The sequence below is a fragment of the Oncorhynchus clarkii genome, chromosome 20 (assembly GCF_045791955.1).
Source record: "Oncorhynchus clarkii lewisi isolate Uvic-CL-2024 chromosome 20, UVic_Ocla_1.0, whole genome shotgun sequence".
Taxonomy (NCBI): Eukaryota; Metazoa; Chordata; class Actinopteri; order Salmoniformes; family Salmonidae; genus Oncorhynchus; species Oncorhynchus clarkii.
The window spans coordinates 20,868,154-20,890,561 of NC_092166.1; the positions used below are offsets into that span (position 1 = coordinate 20,868,154).

At 40.7% G+C, this 22,408-nt stretch overlaps 1 protein-coding gene across 1 annotated transcript in view; it reads right to left on the minus strand.

Moving 5' to 3' along the window:
- LOC139376073 (pappalysin 2) overlaps positions 1-22,408 on the minus strand; it is a 59,341-nt gene that overhangs the window by 15,305 nt on the left and 21,628 nt on the right. The window contains exons 8-18 of the mRNA XM_071118231.1: positions 18,342-18,524; positions 17,793-18,090; positions 13,457-13,585; positions 10,934-11,019; positions 6,464-6,660; positions 5,551-5,670; positions 5,096-5,231; positions 4,751-4,925; positions 3,835-4,006; positions 3,092-3,269; positions 141-354 (exon numbers count right to left, since the gene is read on the minus strand). Of these exons, the coding sequence (XP_070974332.1) occupies positions 141-354; positions 3,092-3,269; positions 3,835-4,006; positions 4,751-4,925; positions 5,096-5,231; positions 5,551-5,670; positions 6,464-6,660; positions 10,934-11,019; positions 13,457-13,585; positions 17,793-18,090; positions 18,342-18,524 (1,888 nt within the window). The remainder of the gene's footprint in view (positions 1-140; positions 355-3,091; positions 3,270-3,834; positions 4,007-4,750; positions 4,926-5,095; positions 5,232-5,550; positions 5,671-6,463; positions 6,661-10,933; positions 11,020-13,456; positions 13,586-17,792; positions 18,091-18,341; positions 18,525-22,408) is intronic.

Sequence of the window (22,408 nt, forward strand, 5' to 3'; positions counted from 1 at the left end):
TGTGCTATTTAAACTCAGGATCCGTGGGGGAAATATGGGATGCATTCATTGTTCGGTGTTACATAAAATATAAGCTATTAACACTGTTCTATAACATGTTTATGGAGCGAAAGAAAAGTGATACATAACACATTACTCACTTTCTTGACTTTGTGTTTAGGCTGGCCGTAACATAGTAACCTGGGTTACATTTGTAACGGCATACGGTACCCACATCATGTCCTGTACCATTGCACTGGGGTACTAGGAGCTTGGCGTTAGGTACTGTAGGAGGCTCTGGGCACTCTATCTTACAGTAGGCTTCAGGGAAGGACCATAGACCATCATCTAGGCACACCAACCTATCACTGTCCCCTGCAAAACAAATAAAGGCACACAATCAATTCAAACCTCACACAGAATTGTATATCATTTAATGATAATGATGAGTTGAGGTTCGTTATTTAAACTCTTAATGAATCTGACATCTGGAATCAGTCCCTTTGTTCAATTGCTAGGAGAGAAGGTGAGTTTGTGGACTATTAGTGATGTCAATATGATCTAATGTACCGTATGTGTACCTGCCGGTGCATAATGCTCAATTATCCAAGGCCCCCCACACAAGGTTCTGTTGGTATGTATATGTCATCATAATACTCTAAAAGTTGTGTTCATTTTATTGGTCTATAAAATGTAATGAATCTTTGACATGGTTTAAAGTTTTATAAGGTCTTTAAGCTCTGCTCTGGTGTTGCAATCATTAACAAAATCCAATACAGATGTGGGATCTTAATTTGACCTACCTTTAGCAAGATAACTTTCCTGCAGTGTAGGAAATGTAAAACCTGTAGTGTATTTGAGGTTTAAAAGGCTTCTGAATTTTATCATTTCTACTTTGAAATTTCACACTTGATTTTCCCTTATGAAAAATGTATCACCCCCTACAAACATTTCCATTAATTATAATCCACATTTCCTGTTGATGCAGGATTATGTCCTGCTGTAGCAAACTAGCTAAAATTCAAATCCTACACCTGTACAGCTGTATAAGGAGGAACGGCTGAGTATTTAGTAATGCATGTCAATGGGTAAATACGAATTAGGATCAACATGTTGGGTCAGTATCGGTAATCCATCAAACAATTCAGAAAGGGCTCACTGATTGACCACAGCTTAACAAAGTACTGTCAATAACAAGCTAGGTTGTGGTATACACTGAGTATACAAAACATGAAGAACACCTACTCTTTCCATGACAGACTGATCAGGTGAATTTAGGTGAAAGCTATGATCCCTTATTGAATGTCAATTGTTAAATCCACTACAATCAGTGTAGATGAAGGGGAGGAGACCGGTTAAAGAAGGACATGGATTGTGTATGTTTGCCATTCAGAGTGTGCATGGGCAAGACAAAATATTTAAGTGCCTTTGAACGGGGTATGCCAAGCACACCGGTTTGTGTCAAGAACTGCAACGCTGCTGAGTTTTTCATGCTCAACAGTTTCCTGTGTGTATCAAGACTCAATACTAGGAAGGTGTTCCTAGTGCTTGGTATACTAAGTGTACATCTTTTGGGAGTTGCCATGTAGAACCTAGAAGCCAGGAGTAAAACCCTGTAGTAGAACCTAGACGCCAGGAGTAAAACCCTGTTGTAGAACCTAGAAGACAGGGGTAAACCCTGTAATAGAACCTAGATGCCAGGAGTAAAACCCTGTTGTAGAACCTAGAAGCCAGGAATAAAACCCTATAGTAGAACCTAGAAGACAGGAGTAAAACCCTGTTGTAGAACCTAGAAGACAGGAGTAAAACCCTGTAGAAGAACCTAAAAGACAGGAGTAAAACCTTGTAGTAGAACCTAGAAGCCAGGGGTAAAACCCTGTAGTAGAACCTAGAAGACAGGAGTAAAACTCTGTTGTAGAACCTAGAAGACAGGGGTAAAACCCTGTAGTAGAACCTAGAAGACAGGAGTAAAACCCTGTTGTAGAACCTAGAAGACAGGGGTAAAACCCTGTAGTAGAACCTAGAAGACAGGAGTAAAACCCTGTTGTAGAACCTAGAACACAGGGGTGGCCCCCCCGGTAGTAGAACCTAGAAGACAGGAGTAAAACCCTGTTGTAGAACCTAGAAGACAGGGGTAAAACCCTGTATTAGAACCTAGAAGACAGATGTAAAACCCTGTTGTAGAACCTAGAAGACAGGGGTAAAACCCTGTAGTAGAACCTAGAAGACATGAGTAAAACCCTGTAGTAGAACCTAGAAGACAGGGATAAAACCCTGTAGTAGAAGCTAGAAGCCAGGGGCCCTGAGGTAAATGAAATGGCAGGCGGGCACTAAGCCAGAATGTTCTTGCCAGCATGAGTCCCACTCGGCCCTGCTGGCAAGTCCAGAGATAGAAACCCTCTCTTGTTTGCCTTATTTCCTATCCCCACCTGTCATCAACCAGCTATGGCTGCATGCTACTTTCCTATTTACACAAAGCCTAGGGCCTCCGTCCACTGGACGTGGACCAAGACCAACTGCCAAGCTGTTCAGTTCAGTCCCAGGGCCGGCTGAACAGCCTCGCCTCACAACAACCTCACAACTCCTACGCCATGATGCCACATCAGGCTAGACTCCAAGCCACTCTGTGAACAACATGAGGTAATACACTCGTGGGAAAAAGGGTTCCAAAAGGGTTCTCGGCTGTCCCCATAGGAGAACCCTTTTTGGTTATAGGTAGAACCCTTTTTGGTTCCGGGTACAACCTTTTGGGTTCCATGTAGAACCCTCTGTGGAAAGAGTGCTACATTGAACTCAGAAGGGTTTTACCTGCAGCCAAAAAGGGTTATTGTTCTCCGATGGGGATAGCCGAAGAACCATTTAAGGTTTAGATAGATTGAGACCCCTCAGGTAAAAAATAAAACAGCGATGACAGCCTCATGGTCAAGTTAATTTCTCTGAGAAAATGTTAGAATGTGCCATTCATGTTGTGTAAATGAGTGAATGAATGTCAACTTCCCACTTCATTAAAATAATAAATGGACCTATAATTATCTGAACCTATAAACTGTTATTAAAACAGAATTTGCATGTAAATTTGTATCATTATAACTTTACCATTGACCATACATACCCTGAAGCATGGCGGGGGGGTTGCAGGTGAAAGAGCACTGCTTGCCAAATGTTGTTCCCCAGGGGCAGCTGAAGACAGCGAAGTAGATGTGAGACTGGTCAGGGGGCCCACAGTCAATTAGCTGACAGCTCACAACATGGTCCCATGCTCCATTTAGACACTGAAGCTCCGTTTCTTGCTTTCAATGGAAGATTAATACATTACCATTACACAGACATGATGGGATATGGCATGCTACTACAGTAATACAAATATACTGTATACTACTGCTGCTACTTGTAATAGTTCCTCTACGATCTATATTTCGACAGTCATTTAAGGCTAGTACTATTTCATATTACTTTCAAATGCTCTCAAATTCAATGTTGATGTGTAGGGGGATGAAGTGGAGGGGTCTTATAATATACATTTTATATATGATTTCTTTAATGCACAGTTTCTTAAAAATAGAGTGATTTCTGGTAGGGTTTTAGGGTTGTTCTTACCAGATGGGGTAAGACCCTAGTTTAATCCTAGTGTTGTGTTTACCTGATGGGGTAAGACCCTAGTCTAATCCTAGTGTTGTGTTTACCTGATGGGGTAAGACCCTAGTCTAATCCTAGTGTTGTGCGTACCTGAAGGGGTAAAACCCTAGTCTAATCCTAGTGTTGTGCGTACCTGATGGGGTAAGACCCTAGTCTAATCCTAGTGTTGTGTTTACCTGATGTGGTAAGACCCTAGTCGAATCCTAGAGTTGTCCTTACCTGAAAGGGTGGATTACCCTTGCCACTGAGCACAGCGAGGATGAAACCTGGATGACAGTGGACAGTGCAGTGAGAGGTCTCAGTCCTCTCTGTCTCGGGGCTGCAGGTGACAGAGGCATGCTCCAACTGAGGAGGACTGCATGTGTCCATCTGGCATGGCCGCCGTGAACAGCTGGGCCATCACGATCACACACACACAGGGGGAGAGAAGAAACACAGAGAGAAAAGTATGAGCTGAGTAATGTTGATTATTTGAATCCTCAACAGATATGGTATCACATAGCACACTCTTAGTGTGTGTGTGTGTGTGTGTGTGTGTGTGTGTGTGTGTGTGTACACAATTATGATACTCAACCCTGCACCTTAGAGGCTGCTGGTCTATATACATATACATGGAATCACTGGTAACTTTGAAAATGGAACACTGGTCACTTTAATAATGTTTACATACTGCTTTACTCATCTCATATGTACAGTATATACTGTATTCTATTCTACTATACTTTAGTCAATGCCACTCCGACATTGCTCGTCCTAATATTTATATAATTCTTAATTCCATTCTTTTACTTTTAGATTTGTGTGTATTGTTGTGAATTGTTAGATACTAGTGCACTGTTGGAGCTAGGAACACAAGCATTTCGCTACACCTGCAATAACATCAGCAAAAAAATGTGTATGTGACCAATAACATTTGATTTGTTGTGTGTTTTGTTGCGTGTATGTGTTTGTGTGTGAGTGTGTGTGTGTGTGTGTGTGTGCTATTATATGTGTTGGTATGTGTGTGTGTATACCTGACTGAGAGTGTGTGCGTACACATGTGCTTGTACATGTATGTATGGACATGCATGCGTGTGCATGTATGTGTGTATGTGTGTGCATGTGGAAGCCCTATGAGACCCCACCCTCAGCGCACCCAGTGAGGGCAAATGCGCTGAAGTGACATGACGTGCGCAGAGCGACTCCCGTCACGGCAACGAAGGGCGAGGAGAAGTTGAGGATGACAGCGGTGGTCAGGAAGAAGGGTTGACTCAGGTTGTGTGTCACGTTCACCACTAGAGGATTCTGCTGACACGACAGCTCAAAGGAACCTGAGGACAGATGCTTACTCAGTACACTTTTCAAACATCATATGTTCATCACTGTAACCAGCCATAACCCTAACCCTACATACTGCATATGTGAAGACATCTTGAGGCATCTTTGAATGTTAATTCAAACAGTCAGTCATCCTTTGAGGACCGGTAGTTCAAGTTCATACCCAGGGAGTGGTTTCTGCCACCAGTATCACACAGTTGGACGGTGACTGTTTTCCTGCACTGCTCTCCAGGCCAGGCTCCGTCTGAAGCCAGATAGATGATGACAGACGCGGCGACTCCAGGTTGCGTAAATCCCACCTGGGCAAACAATTAGAGTTATTATGACAACAACCAAATGAGTTCAACTGTTCAATAATCGGTTCCTGAATGTCCCCCACTTCAATGGTAATTGGATTGCATGGTAATGAAAGTATGACAACAGGACAATACTGTGACAAACGTGGCATGACAAATTGGGAGAAAGTACAAAGATGTGCCGTGAAACATAACAAATTACCTTTGGAACATTACTTTAGAGAAGGTTATAAATAGTTTGTCACAAGTTTGTCAAAAGTAGTGCACTATAAAGGGAAAAAGGTGCCCCAAGTATCCTCTGTGGTGGACTGGAGTACTCAACCTTTAGCCATACTGTATCTTCCTCATCGTAGTAGGTCTGAGTGTACGACTGGGCCGTGCATGGAACCCATATGTCATGTGACAGCTTCTCATTCATCTCCAGGTACTGGGGCTTGCACAGCTTTAATACAAGGGGAATCATACAGTAATTATTGAAAACCTTCGGTCACACTTTATTTGGATAGTCCCATGATATAAAGATGGTTATACTATCAACAAACTATCTGTTCATAAGCAAATGCTTGCTAAGGTTACGGTTACGGTTAGGTTTAGAATAAGGGTAAAGGTTAGGGTTGGGGCTAGGGTAAGGGTTAAGTTTAAAGTTAGGATAAGGGTTAGGGTTAGGGATAGGGCTAGTGGACAGTTAGTTGAAATGTTGTTGACACCGGGGAGTCCCATAGGGCGGCGCACAATTGGCCCGGCGTTGTCCGGGTTAGGGGAGGATTTGGCCGGGGGGGATTTACTTGGCTCATCACACTCTAGCGACTCCTTGTGGTGGGTCGGGCACCTGCAAGCTGACTCGGTCGTCGGTATTTCTTCCGACACAATGGTGCAGCTGGCTTCCGGGTTAGGCGAGCGGTGTTAAGAAGCGCGACTTGGTGGGTCATGTTTCGGAGGACTCGATCTTCGCCTCCTGAGCCCATTGCGGAGTTGCAGTGATGAGACAAGATTGTAATTGGATCACAATTGGATATCACGAAATTGAGGCGAAAAATGGGGTAAAATAAAATAATATATATATATATATATAGAGACAGTTATTGGACATCTACAAACCATCTACAAACCATCTACTTGGGACTCTCCAAATCAAGTGTTACCAAACATTCAAAACACTCAGTACTGTCACATTTACAGAAAGATAACATCTGTATCCAGGAGGTGGGGGACAGGGCAGAGGAAAGCACTGCTACCTTGGTAAGCGAGGGCTCTCCGGTGGCTGCCAGGGCAGGGCAGCTGCTTTGGTCCTGATGGGAGGCTGCTGCAGTGGAGGCCCACTGGTCACTGTACCCATGAGGGGTGAAGTAACCACAGTCCTGTATGCTGGAGCCCCTCTCAAACTCCTCACACATACCATCACCCTCAAAGACGTAGCACAGGCTGGGTTCACCTAGGGGAAACAATGGGAAAGATATGTGGTGAACAAGCTTGTGTCCCAAATGGCAACCTATTCCCTTCATAGTGCACTAATTTTTAAACAGGACTCAGAGGGCACTGGTCAAACAGGACTCAGACCAAAGGAACAGTCTGCTGGGGAGATTGCATTGTATTACAATAAGTAGATGCTGTCATCAGAAAACATTCCCGGAAAGATGTGGTTCAATAAAGAGGTGTGACAATGGTTCAAACAGAGAATAAAACAGCAAAGCACTATGTAATACACCAAACATGTATAATGTGTGAACTTTAACACCAGAGGCTGGATTTGGCCCTGTTAGTTACATACAGCTGCATGGGTAGGAGAGTTTAGTCTGTTAGTTACATACAGCTGCATGGGTAGGAGAGTTTAGTCTGTTGGTTACATACAGCTGCATGGGTAGGAGAGTTTAGTCTGTTGGTTACATACAGCTGCATGGGTAGGAGAGTTTAGTCTGTTAGTTACATACAGCTGCATGGGTAGGAGAGTTTAGTCTGTTAGTTACATACAGCTGCATGGGTAGGAGAGTTTAGTCTGTTAGTTACATACAGCTGCATGGGTAGGAGAGTTTAGTCACTGACAAGGTGTTGAATTGGAATAAATAATCCAAGGAACTATGTCTCAAAAATAAACAGTCTAGACAATATGGAATCAAACCATATTATCATCATAGCAGGTTGTTTGGATATTGTGCACTGACCATAATATACAGTACAAAAGACAACAACCCCTGTGACAATGATAAATGTGTTTTTACTTCAGTTGTTTGTCAAAGCAATATCACTTTCAGGATAATACGAGTTGATGTTCATGCTTCAGATACATTGACATCATGATCCAGTCTTGTGTTGTAGGAGTTAACTTGTCAAGCATCAGAATACCCAAACATGGAAGCAAATATGTGCATGACTGAGTGAGAATGAGGCACTATCTTGAATGGTGCAATGATTCCATTTTATAAAATTGCAATTTATAATCTGTTTTTTTGCCAAAGTTCTTTTCCTGCTAGTCATGCCTTTTATTCCCAAAGAAAATATAACACTTTCAGTCACGGCATCTCTGAACCTTCATGGAATGGATTCATTATTTCTCCCCTGACAAAACTGAGGGGGTGTTGACGTACTAGCTAAGTAATAGATTCCCAAAATATGCATTCCAAATGGCACTCTATTCACTTTATCATCCACTGCTTAATGTTTGTATTTATTATTATGTGTATAAGAATGTATCCTTCCTTGTCTTGTCCCCAAAATCATTGATGATGCTTGAGGTGATGAAACAATTTCCCAAGTTGGGATTTAAAGTAATACTCTACCCTACTCTACTCTGGTCAAAAGTAGTGCACTATGAAGGGAATAGGCTGCCATTTTGGACATTATCAAAATGTGTCCCTTCACTTACTTTGACAACTTGCTAAAATACAGTATGTGAGAATAAATAATGTAAATCCATTGAATTATCTTAGTTACTCTGTAACCGTTAGGCCTACTTCCTTGTGATTTATATTGTGTGTCAAATGACACATTTTCTATGAAGAAAACACGTTTCTTTAACTAAGAGCATGATGATAAAGGAAGTGTACAAAACAATCCCCCAGCATGGTGGATAAAATTATAGGCAACACCACAACTGAGGTTGACATTTGCTGTTGTAACTGTGCAATTTCTACTTTTAGCATGCCAAGTCTCTGAATGAATACCAGAGACAAGGCAGTGTCAGCTTGACAGCATTGTTTTGTTGTGGAAATCAAAACAAGCTAGCTGTAGTAAACTTTATAATTATATTCGATTAATGTATGGATAATGGATATTTTGGATAAATTGAGATGGTTAAGCGCAGAATGACTACAAATGACAGTATTTTGTTTATTTAATTAACCCATTTTAAAGTGGTAGATCAGCTTTAATGTTGCAGATAGATTGTAGCTTCCATCAATGTAATTGTCTGCATTATTTCCAATCCTCAATATATATTTTTTTATATCTTGTTTTATCATTTTCCCCTAACCCTACCACCCCCTCCCCTAATTGGAGTAAACTAATAGACAACAACAGTTAGGCTTCTGCTTCCAGCTTATATGTAACGGATTTCCTCCTCTTCGTCTGAGGAGGTGTAGCAGGGATCGGACCAAAACGCAACGTGGTAATTGTCCATAATGATTTATTATCAAAACAACTGAACAGTCGAACAAAACAAAAATAACGTGCATAAACGAAACAGTCCTGTGTGGTGACAAACACTGACACGGAAAACAAACACCCACCAACCAAAAGTGAAACCCAGGCTACCTAAGTATGATTCTCAATCAGAGACAACTAACGACACCTGCCTCTGATTTTTTTTCTTACCTTTATTTAACCAGGCAAGTCAGTTAAGAACAAATTCTTATTTTCAATGACGGCCTAGGAACAGTGGGTTAACTGCCTGTTCAGGGGCAGAACGACAGATTTGTTCCTTGTCAGCTCGTGTTTTGAACTTGCAACCTTCCAGTTACTAGTCCAACACTCTAACCACTAGGCTACCCTGCCAGAATTGGCTTTGGGGGTGACCAGTGAAATATACCTGCTGGAGCGCGTGCTACGAGTGGGTGCTGCTATGGTGATCAGTGAGCTGAGATAAGGCGGGGCTTTACCGAGCAGAGACTTGTAGATGACCTGTAGCCAGTGGGTTTGGCGACAAGTATGAAGCGAGGGCCAACCAACGAGAGCGTACAGGTCACAATGGTGGGTAGTATATGGGGCTTTGGTGACAAAACGGATGGCCCTGTGATAGACTGCATCCAATTTGTTGAGTAGAGTGTTGGAGGCTATTTTGTAAATGACATCGCCGAAGTCGAGGATCGGTAGGATGTTCAGTTTTACGAGGGTTTGTTTGGCAGCATGAGTGAGGGATGCTTTGTTGCGAATAGGAAGACAATTCTAGATTTAATTTTGGATTGGAGATGTTTAATGTGAGTCTGGAAGGAGAGTTTACAGTCTAACCAGACACCTAGGTATTTGTAGTTGTCCATATATTCTAAGTCAGAACCGTCCAGAGTAGTGATGCTGGACGGGCGGGCAGGTGCGGGCAGTGAACGGTTGAAGAGTATGCATTTAGTTTTACTTGCATTTAAGAGCAGTTGGAGGCCACGGAAGGAGAGTTGTATGGCATTGAAGCTCATCTGGAGGTTAGTTAACACAGTGTCCAAAGAAGGGCCAGAGGTATACAGAATGGTGTCGTCTGCGTAGAGGTGGATCAAAGAATCACCAGCAGCGAGAGCGACATCATTGATGTATACAGAAAAGAGAGTCTGCCTGAGAATTGAACCCTGTGGCACCCCCATAGAGACTGCCAGAGGTCCAGACAACAGGCCCTCTGATTTGACATACTGAACTCTATTGGAGAAGTAGTTGGTGAACCAAGCGAGGCAGTCATTTGAGAAACCAAGGTTGTTGAGTCTGCCAATAAAAATGTTGTGATTGACAGAGTCGAAAGCCTTAGCCAGGTCGATGAATACGGCTGCACAGTAATGTCTCTTATCGATGGAGGTTATGATATCGCTTGAAGACCATCCAGTTTTGGTTTCTATTTGCCATATATTTTTAACTGTACTGTTTCACAAAAGTTCTGAACCTACATACATCTTATGGACACAGTATATTTTACATTAGTTGTCTTGTTGTTTTTAGTCCCACCAATCAGCTCCACTCAACCCCTCCCATCTATTTCTGAACAACATCCAGCTTTGATCTATTTGACATATATTTTTCAACTGTGCTGTGATGTTTCACCAAAGTTCTGAACCTATTCTCATAGTTTCTACAAATTGTAAATTAATGCTACATTTTTTTTGCTAAAAGTATTAAAAGTACAAATGACAGTATTTGTGATATGAAATCAGTGCATGGAGTTAGTGCATGGAGCTAATGAAGATGTTTGTGTTTTGCTTTTCGTGTATTGATGTTAACATCGATGTGTATTTCGATGTGTATATTGATGTGTATAGTGTATATTGATGTGTAATGTTGTGTTTGATGTTTATACAAGGCTCAAAAATCAAATGTAAAACAATTAATGTGTGGGATAAGTGATTAATCTTTACTTAGTTACTTACTTAGTTTGTTTTGTTAAGTTGTGCCCTGTCTCTGTTGCAAGACGTACTGTAATGAATACACCCCTGGTCTAGGTGGGTTTCTGTTGTGGTCATTCCACAGACTGTAGACTGAGACCAGGATTAGGAGAGTGCTCTTGTCTGTTCTTCACTCACCATTGCAGTTGAAGCCTGACTCCATGTGGCACTTCTTAGAGCAGCCATCACCATCCAAAAGATTGCCATCATCACAGTCCTCTGTCCTACAGACACAGAGACAGCAAGGATCAGTCATCTCCATAGTCTATACATTTTCATTACAAACACACATATCCTTTGATTTCACTACATTCTCCACTGAGAGAGACCAATAAGTATGACCTATATGAGTATACTGTAGTTTGGCTTCACTTGCACACTTGATAATGTACTGTAGGCACTGCCCTAATTTATATGTTCTCTGTTACCAGGAGTTGCATGGCAAGTGGTTCAGTAACACAAGGAGTGCACAAAGAACAATGCCCAAGGACTAGTCAGCCCTTCGCCCTCTGAGTGGCCAAAGTGTATCTGTCTATTACAGAATTCAGAGGACTGACTATTGAATATGATAGAAAAATACGATAGTATCCATGTTTGATTTCTATCTGAAAGTTGTTTACTGAGGATAACTCTGGTGCTATCTATATGGATGTATTATATATGTAGTAACTTGTTTCTGTACAGGGTGACCTCTGAATTACTCCATGCAAGAAGGTTTTATTGTCTTCCCAGGAATTCTGTCTTATTTACGTTGGTCTCATACCCGACACAAGCCTTTAATTTCTGTGACACCCTGTGGAGATTGGGCCTTACTCTGTAAACTTGGTATCATTTGATTGGTCAATGATGGTTGGTTTTGGGTTGAAAGGTTACACCTTCGGGTGTTATACATTTTATTACATGCCTTTGTTCTCTCTCATCCTGTATCCAGGCTTCCTGGGCTTCTAAGCCTCTGGCTTAATAGGCATCTCTTTGTTCATGCTTTGTCTTCTAAGATAGGCTCAGAAGTATGCTTTCTAAAGCTTGTTAATGCTTTGTAACTTAAGCTTTATGCCTGGTATGTGAATCCATCCATTGTAAAATGTTAATTTAAAATCCTCCTTTGATATTGTATTTGTATTTGAAACTGTCCAGAGTAATGAAGGTGGACTTGTTTACCATGATTACAACATTGCTGTGTATCAATTAGTAGTATTAATGAATGCATAATATTATGGCCATTTTCCTTCTACTGTTGGTGTGGTCAACAATGGATGAGAGAGAAAAGAACATACAGTACCTTCAGAAAGTATTCAGACCTCTTGACTTTTCCGACCTTTTGCTGTGTTACAGCCTGAATTTAAAATGGATGAAATGTAGATTTGTTTGTATTACTGGCCTACACACAGTACCCCGTAATGCCAAAGTGGAATTGTTTTTTGTTTTCATTTTTACAGTTTTTTAATGAAAAGCTGAAATGTCTTGAGTCAATAAGTACTCAACACCTTTGTTTTGGCAAGCCTAAATAACTTCAGGAGTAAAAACGTGCTTAACAAGTCAAATAAATAAGTTGCATGGACTCTGTGTGCAATAATAGAGTTTAACATGATTTTTGAATGACTGATTCAAATTATTTTTGAATGACATCTCTATACCCCACACATACAATTATCTGTAAGGTCTCTCAGTCGAGCAGTGCATTTCAAACACAGATGTAACCACAAAGACCAGTGAGATTTTCCAATGTTTCACAAAGAAGGGCACCTATTGGGAGATGGGTAAAAATAAAAATAAAAGCAGACATTGAATATCTCTTTGAGCATCGGGAAGTTATTAATTACACTTTGGATGGTGTATCAATACACCCAGTCACTACAAAAATACTAAGCTAGGGATTTCACCATGAGGCCATTGGTGACTTTAAAACAGTTCCAGAGTTAAATGGCTGTGATAGGAGAAAACTGAGGATGGATCCCCACATTGTATTTACTCCACAATACTAACTTAATTGACAGAGTGAATGAAAGGAACCCTGCACAGAATACAAATATCTCAAAACGTGCATCTTGCTTGCAAAAAGGTACTAAAGTAATACTGCAAAAAATATGGGAAAGCAATTCACTTTTCTCCTGAATACAAAGTGTTACGTTTGGGAAAATCCAATACAACACATTACTGAACACCACTCTCCATATTTTCAAGCATAGTGGTGGCTCCATCATGTTATGTGTATGCTTGTAATCGTTAATTAAGGGCCGTGGAGTTTTCAAGGATAAAACAGAAACTGAATGGAGCTAAGAACAGGCAAAATCCTAGAGGAAAAATAGATTTAGTCTGCTTCCCACCAGACACTAGGAGATGAATTAACCTTTCAGCAGGACAATAACCCGAAAACACAACGCCAAATCTACACTGGAGTTGCTTACCAAGAAGAATATTCCTGAGTGGCCAAGTTACAATTGTGACGTAAACCTCATTTTCAATAAATTTGCAAAACTGTCTAAATACATGTTTTCACTTTGTCATTATGGGGTATTGTGTGTCGATGGGTAAGAAAAACAAACAATTTAATCCATTTTAAATTCAGGCTGTAACACAACTAAATGTGGAATAAGTCAAAGAGTATGAATACACTCTCAAGGCACTTCATCTGGGATGGGAATACTGTGTAAACTGACTGACCCCTGGAGAAGTCCGTCACCGCAGTAGGCAGCTCCATGGGTGTAGAGGAGAGGTGGGGAGAGCTCACTGAGAAGACCGTCTGCTTCCACCTGAACTCTGTACTGGTACTCCATGTCCTTTTCAATATCACTGTATGAACACATCAAAACATGCAGCTTCATGTATAAACAGCTTTCTAACTGCATTTTTGTCTCATGGAATTCTATTCCTTTAGAATTAAAGACATAATTGACATTTCAGATTATTTCCAGGTGGAATTGTTGCATAGAGATACAAAATGACTAAACTAAACCGATAGCTATTATTGTAAAATAACCATTTTGAACAGCAAGGTTATATGGAAACAACAGTGCACATAGATACACAATAAGAAACAGACTGTTCTTGTGTATCTGTGTCCAGAGTCACCTAGTCATCTAAGCTTGCTGTAGGAAGCAGTGACCTTAAACCTAAACAGGAGGTACGTTGGGTACAGTGATATCATACCTCCTGTCCCAGAGCTATTGACCTGTTTTAGTCAGCTCCAAACTATAAAAAGAGCCTACCTTTGATTTCCCGGCAGCCCTCCTAGATTACCATTGTCTCCGGCCAGCTGTAAAGAATGCCTACAAAAATGCACATCCTCTACTCTCTCAGACGTGTCTGATTTCCTCCCGCTACAAATTACCCTTATTAATTATGGATCAACTCTAAGAGCCCGCTCTATCTAGCATACCACTGGAGGAGCCAGTGTGTTTTTTATTTAAGGGCTTAGACTTAGGGTAGTTTTGGGAATGATACAATCAGTTATTAATGTACAAGTCAAATGTTTATGAACCACTAGTTAGCAGAAACTAGGCTATGAGGGTCAGGGGAAAATAATACATTCTTGTCCATGGACTAACAACATAACTTTATCCTACACCTATTTCACACATACCCCAAAGGTGTTTTTTTTTTTACTCCTAATAGACCAAAAACGAGAGTCACATATTTAAGGATTAGGATATCAAGTGCAAAACCATCTTGTTTTGCCAGCTATACCTCTTGGTGGCAGTGTAGACTCACAGTCACAATTCTTAGCCTTTCTTTTATTTCTCTCCTGCAATGCACTCCACTTCTCTCTCTTTACCTCTTCCTCCAAATGACAGGCCTCTCACTTATCATATACTAACCATGATGAGCATACAGTACAGAGCCTTCAGTGAGAGGAAATGGCTGAGCAACAGCTCCAAAGAGCCACAGGTGTTTACTGTTTTTGCTGGTCAAATTTGGTTTATATTCCAGCGACTGCCTTCCCCCAAACACAACCTCTCTGCCCTCCTCTTCCCTCCACATAACTTAATTCCCCTTGGTTTTTACATATTTTTGCACTTACAGCCACTTGTGGAACTTTTAGAGATGAAACCAAATGTATTCCTCAATGTGACCTCTTAAGCACATCCACCTACTCCGGCAAGTGCTTGAAAAGCAACAATATCCCAGAAAGTGTTAGTGGAAAATTACAAAATCATCCACAAAAAAATGTGTATGATACTAATACCAAATACAAGCTGACTCTAATGAATAAGTAAGTTGGAACAGATTTTTTTTTTTAAATATGTGAGATGGGAAATATCTTAATGTTTAGGGGGCTTACTTATGTTATGTGTAATGCAAAACTGGATGCATATAATCAATTTAACACCTTTTCTCACTGCATGAGATTAAAATGGTTTGACGTACGCCGGAATCCCCTGAAAACGTTTAATTAAAGAACGCCCTTGATGTTGATTTGTATCAGTAGCTAGTGCTAAAACGAATGCTGAATACATTTGGTTCTGTGTTGAGAAAACGGTGCCACACCGAAATACTTTAATGACACAAATCTCAGTTTCTGGGACTACAGACGATTACGTATGGTCTTTGTAAGTGACATACATTATACTTTGATCGTGATTTTTTTTGCGTGTGTGTGTGTATTCTTAGGTCCACTTCTTGGAGCAGTGGTACATGACCTCAAAACAATACATCTGTGTCCACACAGGATACATTTCCAGACTAAGGTCAAAGTATAAGTAGTTATTAGTAGTTGCTGAATTCCAGAGTGTGCGCCTACATACAGTACAGTAGTTTGGACACACCTACTCATTCAAGTTTTTTGTTGTTGTTATTTTTACTATTTTTACATCGTAGAATAATAGTGACTACATAAAAACTATAAAATAACACATATTGAATCGTGTAGTAACCAAAAAAGTGAGAAACAAATCTAATTAAATTTAATATTTGAGATTCTTCAAAGTAGCCACCCTTTGCCTTGATGAAAGCTTTGCACACGCTTGGCATTCTCTCAACCAGCTTAACCCGGAATGCTTTTCCAACCATCTTGAAGGAGTTCACACATATGCTGAGCACTTTTCCTTTCCTTTGCTATGCTTTTCCTTTACTCTGCAGTCAAACTCATCCCAAACCATCTCAATTAGATGATTGTGGAGGCCAGGTCATCTGATGCAACACTCCATCACTCTCCTTCTTGGTCAAATAGCCCTTACACAGCCTGGAGGTGTGTTTTGGGTCATTGTCTTGTTGAAAAACAAATTACAGTGCCTTGCGAAAGTATTCGGCCCCCTTGAACTTTGCGACCTTTTGCCACATTCAGTCTCTCGATGTGCAAAACTGATAGAGACATACCCCAAGCGACTTACAGCTGTAATCGCAGCAAAAGGTGGCGCTACAAAGTATTAACTTAAGGGGGCTGAATAATTTTGCACGCCCAATTTTTCAGTTTTTGATTTGTTAAAAAAGTTTGAAATATCCAATAAATGTCGTTCCACTTCATGATTGTGTCCCACTTGTTGTTGATTCTTCACAAAAAAAATACAGTTTTATATCTTTATGTTTGAAGCCTGAAATGTGGCAAAAGGTCGCAAAGTTCAAGGGGGCCGAATACTTTCACAAGGCACTGTATAGTCCCACCAAGAGCAAACCAGATGGGATGGCGTATCGCTGCAGAATGCTGTGGTAGCCATGCTGGTTAAGTGTGCCTTGAAATCTAAATAAATCACTGACAGTGTCACCAGCAAAGCACCATCACACCACCTCCTCCATGGGAACCACACATGCAGAGATCATTCGTTCACCTACTCTGCGTCTCACAAAGACACAGCGGTTGGAACCAAAAATCTCAAATTTGGACTCATCAGACCAAAGGACAGATTTCCACCGGTCTAATGTCCATTGCTCTTATTTCTTGGCCCAAGCAAGTCTATTCTTCTTCCTGGTGTCCTTTAGTGGTGGTTTATTTGCAGCAATTCGACCACGAAGGCCTGATTCACGCAGTCTCCTCTGAACAGTTGATGTTGCGATGTGTCTGTTTCTTGAACTCTGTGAAGCATTTATTTGGACTGCAATCTGAGATGCAGTTAACTCTAAAGAACTTATCCTCTGCAGCAAAGGTAACTCTGGGTCTTCCATTCCTGTGGCGGTCCTCATGAGAGCCAGTTTTATCACAGCCCTTGATGGTTTTTGTGACTGCACTTGAAGAAACTCTCAAAGTTCTTGTCATTTTCCGGCTTGACTGACCTTTATGTCTTAAAGTAATGATGGACTGTCATTTCTCTTTGGTTATTTGAGCTGTTCTTGCCATAATTTGGACTCGGTCTTTTACCAAATAGAGCTATCTTCTGTATACCACCCATACCTTGTCACAACACAACTGATTTGCTCAAATGCAATAAGAAGGAAAGACATTTCACAAATTAACCTTTAACAAGGCACACCTGTTAATTGAAATGCATTCTAGGTGACTACCTCATGAAGTTGGTCGAGAGAATGCCAAGAGTGTGCAAAGTTGTGTTCAAGGCAAAGGGTGGCTACTTTGAAGAATCTCAAATATAAAATATATTTGAATTTGTTTAACACTTTTTTGGTTACTACATAATTCCATGTGTTATTTGATAGTTTTGATGTCTTCACTATTATTCTACAATGTAGAACATAGTACAAATAAAGAAAAACCCTTGAATGAGTAGCTGTGTCCAAACTTTTTTACTGGTACTTTATATATACAAATCAAACACTGTGCATGCTGTTAGTGAGATGGTGGTAAAATGAAAGTAAAAATGGTAGTTTCCAAAGATGACCATAGATTTCAGAACATGTCACATCTTTTGTTTGGTACATTCTGTCCTTTTTGGAAACGCACACACCTGTCTGTATAATTTCCACAGTTGACAGTGCATGTGATATTTCATAGTTTTTATGTCTTCACTATTATTCTACAATGTAGAAAATAGTAAAAAATAAATAAAAACCATTGAATGAGTAGTTGTGTCCAAACTTTTGACTGGGACTGTCAGTGTCAATATTACTGTACCTGTCTGTAAATGTAAGCAGAGTTTGCTGGACCAGATCGCCTGAAAATGGCGGTTTCCGGACAACTCGGTAGATCAGAGGCTGGCAACTGGAGCAGAGAGGATTATGAGGGCCAGAAGTAAGCAGAACAGCGTCAATCTCCATCTTCTCATCAAAGGTGCTCAGTTTGACAGCTGCCACCCTTTTTTCGGTGTGCACATGTAGGGTGAGGGGCACATCACAGAAGACGTGCTGTGGACCCATGTCTAGAGACTCGTCTGTGTCTGTTATTAGCTCGATGTTGGTAATCACCTGGTTATCTGTAGAGACAACATAGTGGATAATTATAAGCTGTATAATCAAGCCGTTCCAGAGTAGTGCACATGCTTGGCCCTTTATTTATTCATAAATACCTAGGACAAATGACTGGTGTAACTTCACATTACCTGCTCAGATGAATAGCCAAAACATTATCATTCATGTAGACACAACGTGTGGCTTGTATTGTGGAGAGTTTCAGCAATGCTAAATGTACACTATTGAAGACCACTAGAATGAACCCGGGACCCACCGGCTGAGATGTAGGTGACCCACACAGTGAGGCTGTCAGGGACCACAAGGTGGAGGAAGCGCAGCATCAGGACGCAGCCCTCGGTTTCAGGGCAGGGAGACGTCACGTTGGCATCATACAGGCTGAGTTCTGGACTCCAGGCCTGTAGGCTTGGCTCACAGGTCTGGTATACATCTGGAGGGCCTGTAAACGCACACACGCACACAGACACACACACACACTGGTCTTACAATATATACACCTACTGTACATGCGTCCCAAATGGCCCCCTATACCCTTTATATTGCACTACTTTTGACAAGGGTCCATAGGGGTCTGGTCAAAGGTAGTGTACTATATAGTAAATATGGTGCCATTTGGAATGCAACCAAATAAAGGGAAAAGTTACAACAGATATAGCAGATAGGCCTACAACTTTTTTCTACATCCAAGCCTTCTCAACTGATGACATGCACAGTACCTTCCCACCCACACTGATAAAATGCAGAGAGCTACAATTCATTGGTTTCAAAGGTAGACACTCTGTTGTCTTTAATTAGTGCAGTATCTTTACTAAAGTTGTAAAATGATTTGAATCACTGAAAAACCATTACTGAACTATTATTAAAGAGGGCTAGTAGAGAGTACAAGCTATGTTCTGAGGGAGAATCATACAGTAGAGCGAGACTGGGAAAATCACATGACCTGGTTTTGGACTGGACTGGTATTTTCCTAACCATCCTCTAGAACACAACATACCCAGGTGCAACTTTACACAGGAAAGGAATCAATGTCTTAATTGGGACAGACAGGGCTCACAAAACAATTTATAAAGCATGTTAATTTCCTCTGTGGTAAAAGAGGAACAGGAGCATGTCGTGTGTCTCAGCAGAGCACTGAAATAAACTGCCGAATGGAGAGGGATAGAGGGAGGGAGCCTGCAGCAGTAGCCCCAGCCAGCCAATGCCTGAGCTTCTGCTATCTGCACCCAATGTGGCTCCTTCACATGTGTGGATTTGTGCAGGGTAAACATAAGCACGCCAAGTCAAACCATAAAACTAAATTGGTCAGATAAACAGAGAAAGGCCTCAACACAGGCCCAGATTAATCACTGTATCAGATGTGGCAAACGGCTCCCACAGGAAAGCCTAGTGCTTCAAGATCTTAGTGTGTCATCCTTCCTACTTTCAGCAACTTAACCATGTCACTACTTTTCCCCTTTCTCAAGATGAAATAGACTCCCCGGGTCTGGAAATTAATGCTTGGGTTTCAGTGGAGGAACACACCAAAGGGAGGATATGTTTCTGTGAAAAGAATGATGTAGCCTAGATACAGTATTTTACCTGATATAAATGTTCCTTTCGTCTGAGTGTGCCAGAGCCGCAGAATAACTGATGAAATGACTAACGCTCAACACCGGTTGAATATGGCTGGTGTCAGTAAATGTCAGCAAAAAAGCGTAATTAAATTGTTGCCAGGAGCACAATTACGACCACCAACACTCTGGAAAACAAGAAAACAGTTTAACCAGCTCTGCTAGGGCGAGTAAAATGGTCAGAGTTTGGGTGGGGGTTAAAGCTTATGGCACTGCACACGGTCAGTGTGAACTTTATTTTACTATTCATATTTTTGACAACTTTTACTTTTACTTCACTACATTCCTAAAGAAATGTATTACTCAATACATTTTCCTGATACCCAAAAGTACTTGTTACAATTTGAATGCTTAGCAGGACAGAAAAATTGTCCAATTTACACACATCATGAGAAGATCTCTTGTCATCCCTACTGCATCTGATCTGGTGGATTCACTAAACACATGCTTCGTTCGTAAATTATGTCTGAGTGTTGGAGTGTGCCCCTGGCTATCTGTAAATTAAAAAAACAAGAACATTGAGCTATCCGGTTTGCTTAATATAAGGAATGTCAAATGATTTATACTTTTACTTTTGATACTTAAGTATATTTAAAACCAAATACTTTTAGAATTTTTCAAATTTTGTCAGAAAGTTGTTTTCATTGCAAGTTAAAGCTTACTGTTAGCTAGCTAGCTAGCTGACGTTAGATGGCTGGCTCGCTGGCTAACATTATGTTTCTGATCTGTGTGTAGTAATGTTATCTCAGAATTTCGCATTGCTAGTTATAGCCTGATTTTAGCTAGCTAACTAGCTAATATTGAACCTATTTGGTTAACTTTAGCTAGCTATGACAATCGGATTGTATTGCTAGTGCTCTATGGATTAGGATTATGGTTCATTTTTTCAAAATTTTTCACTGTCTAAACAAAATACCCCAGGTTAAAGCTTACTGTTAGCTAGCTAGCTGATATTAGATGGCTGGCTCGCTAACTAACATTACGTTTATGATCTGTGTGGAGTAATGTTATCTCAGAATTCCATTTCGCATTGAAGGTTATCGCCTAATGTTATCTAGCTAACTAGCTAATATTGAACCTATTTGGTTAACTTTAGCTAGCTTTGACAATCGGTTTGTATTGCTAGTGCTCTATGGATTAGGATTATGGTTCATTGTTTAGCTAGCATGTCTTAACAAAAGACTCCACTTAGCTAGATGATCACATGACCCATCAAGTTAGCCAGGTGTGTCTGACGGTGATTACGGCTATCTATTGTATAATAATGCCAAAATATTTGTATCTGGAATTTGTCTTTCATCATCAGTAGAACATGCCTGACCGTCCTCCACCATTCATACAAGGAGAATGGTCTAATGCCTCCCATCAAAAAGAGAGATGGCGCAAGCAAGCACAGGTTACACCTGAAGCATGAGGACTTGCAGGGAGGGGTAAACTTCATCAACAACTATGCAGAGGATACTGCCATATTATTACCAGGACACCAACCAGGACACAAACACTTTGGTGGAAAGTTGCTGCCATCCCATGTGACAAAAGCAGCAGTGTGGCATCTCTACAAGGAATCGATGACAACACTTGGTATGTAAAGCATAAACAACACGTTTTGATTATTTAATTGACCTACAACATGATTGGCACTACTTTTATTGATCTTACATTATTGTAAGTGTTATCATGTTATCATTTTAAAACTTATTGGCGCACCCCATCCCGTTAGCGGGATCATTTTTGTCAACATCCGCTGAATTGCAGAGTGACAAATACAAATTAAATTACTAAAAATATTTAATTTTCATGAAATCACAAGTGCAATATAGCAAAACACAGCTGAGCTTCTTGTTAAGATTTCAAAAAAGCTTTACAGCAAAAGCTATTCAAGCGTTTATGTTAGGACATCTCTCTCAGCAGACAAAACATTACAAACAGCTAGCAGCAAAGTAGATTGGTCACGAAAGTCAGAAAAGCAATAAAATTAATTGCTTACCTCCGATGATCTTCGGATGTTTGCACTCACGAGACTCCCAGTTACACAATAAATGTTCCTTTTGTTCCATAAAGATTATTTTTATATCCACATTTGGTTGGCGCGTTTTGTTCAGAAATCCACAGGCTCGAGCGGTCACGACGGGGCAGACGAAAATTCCAAATAGTATCCGTAAAGTTCGTAGAAACATGTCAAACGTTTTTTATAATCAATCCTCAGGTTGTTTTTACAATAAATAATCGATAATATTTCAACCGGACCGTAGCTTTTTCAATAGGAGAGAGAGAGAAAATGTCTGCTCCAAGCTGTTGCGCATGTAAAACTCTGCTGGCACCCAGCCATCCACTGACCCGATGTGATCATTTTTGCTCATTTTTCAGAATAAAAGTCTGAAACTATGTCTAAAGACTGTTCACACCATGTGGAAAGGAGTCTGGTTGATATCCCTTTAAATGGAGGGAAGGCATGCAATGGAACAGGGAGATTAGTTTCTCTTAGGCACTTCCTTGTTGGATTTTCCCCAGGTTTTCGCCTGCAATATCAGTTCTGTTAGTTCTGAAGGCATGTCATCCAGCAAAGGCAACAGTGCAGTCATCAACTACATGCACAATTTCTTTACCAACTAAGGAGTTTGGGAATCACTTGTGTCCCTGAATTGTGATAACTGCAGTGGCCAAAACAAGAACAAGTTTGTGCTCTGGTATTGTGCCTGGCAGACCACGCACA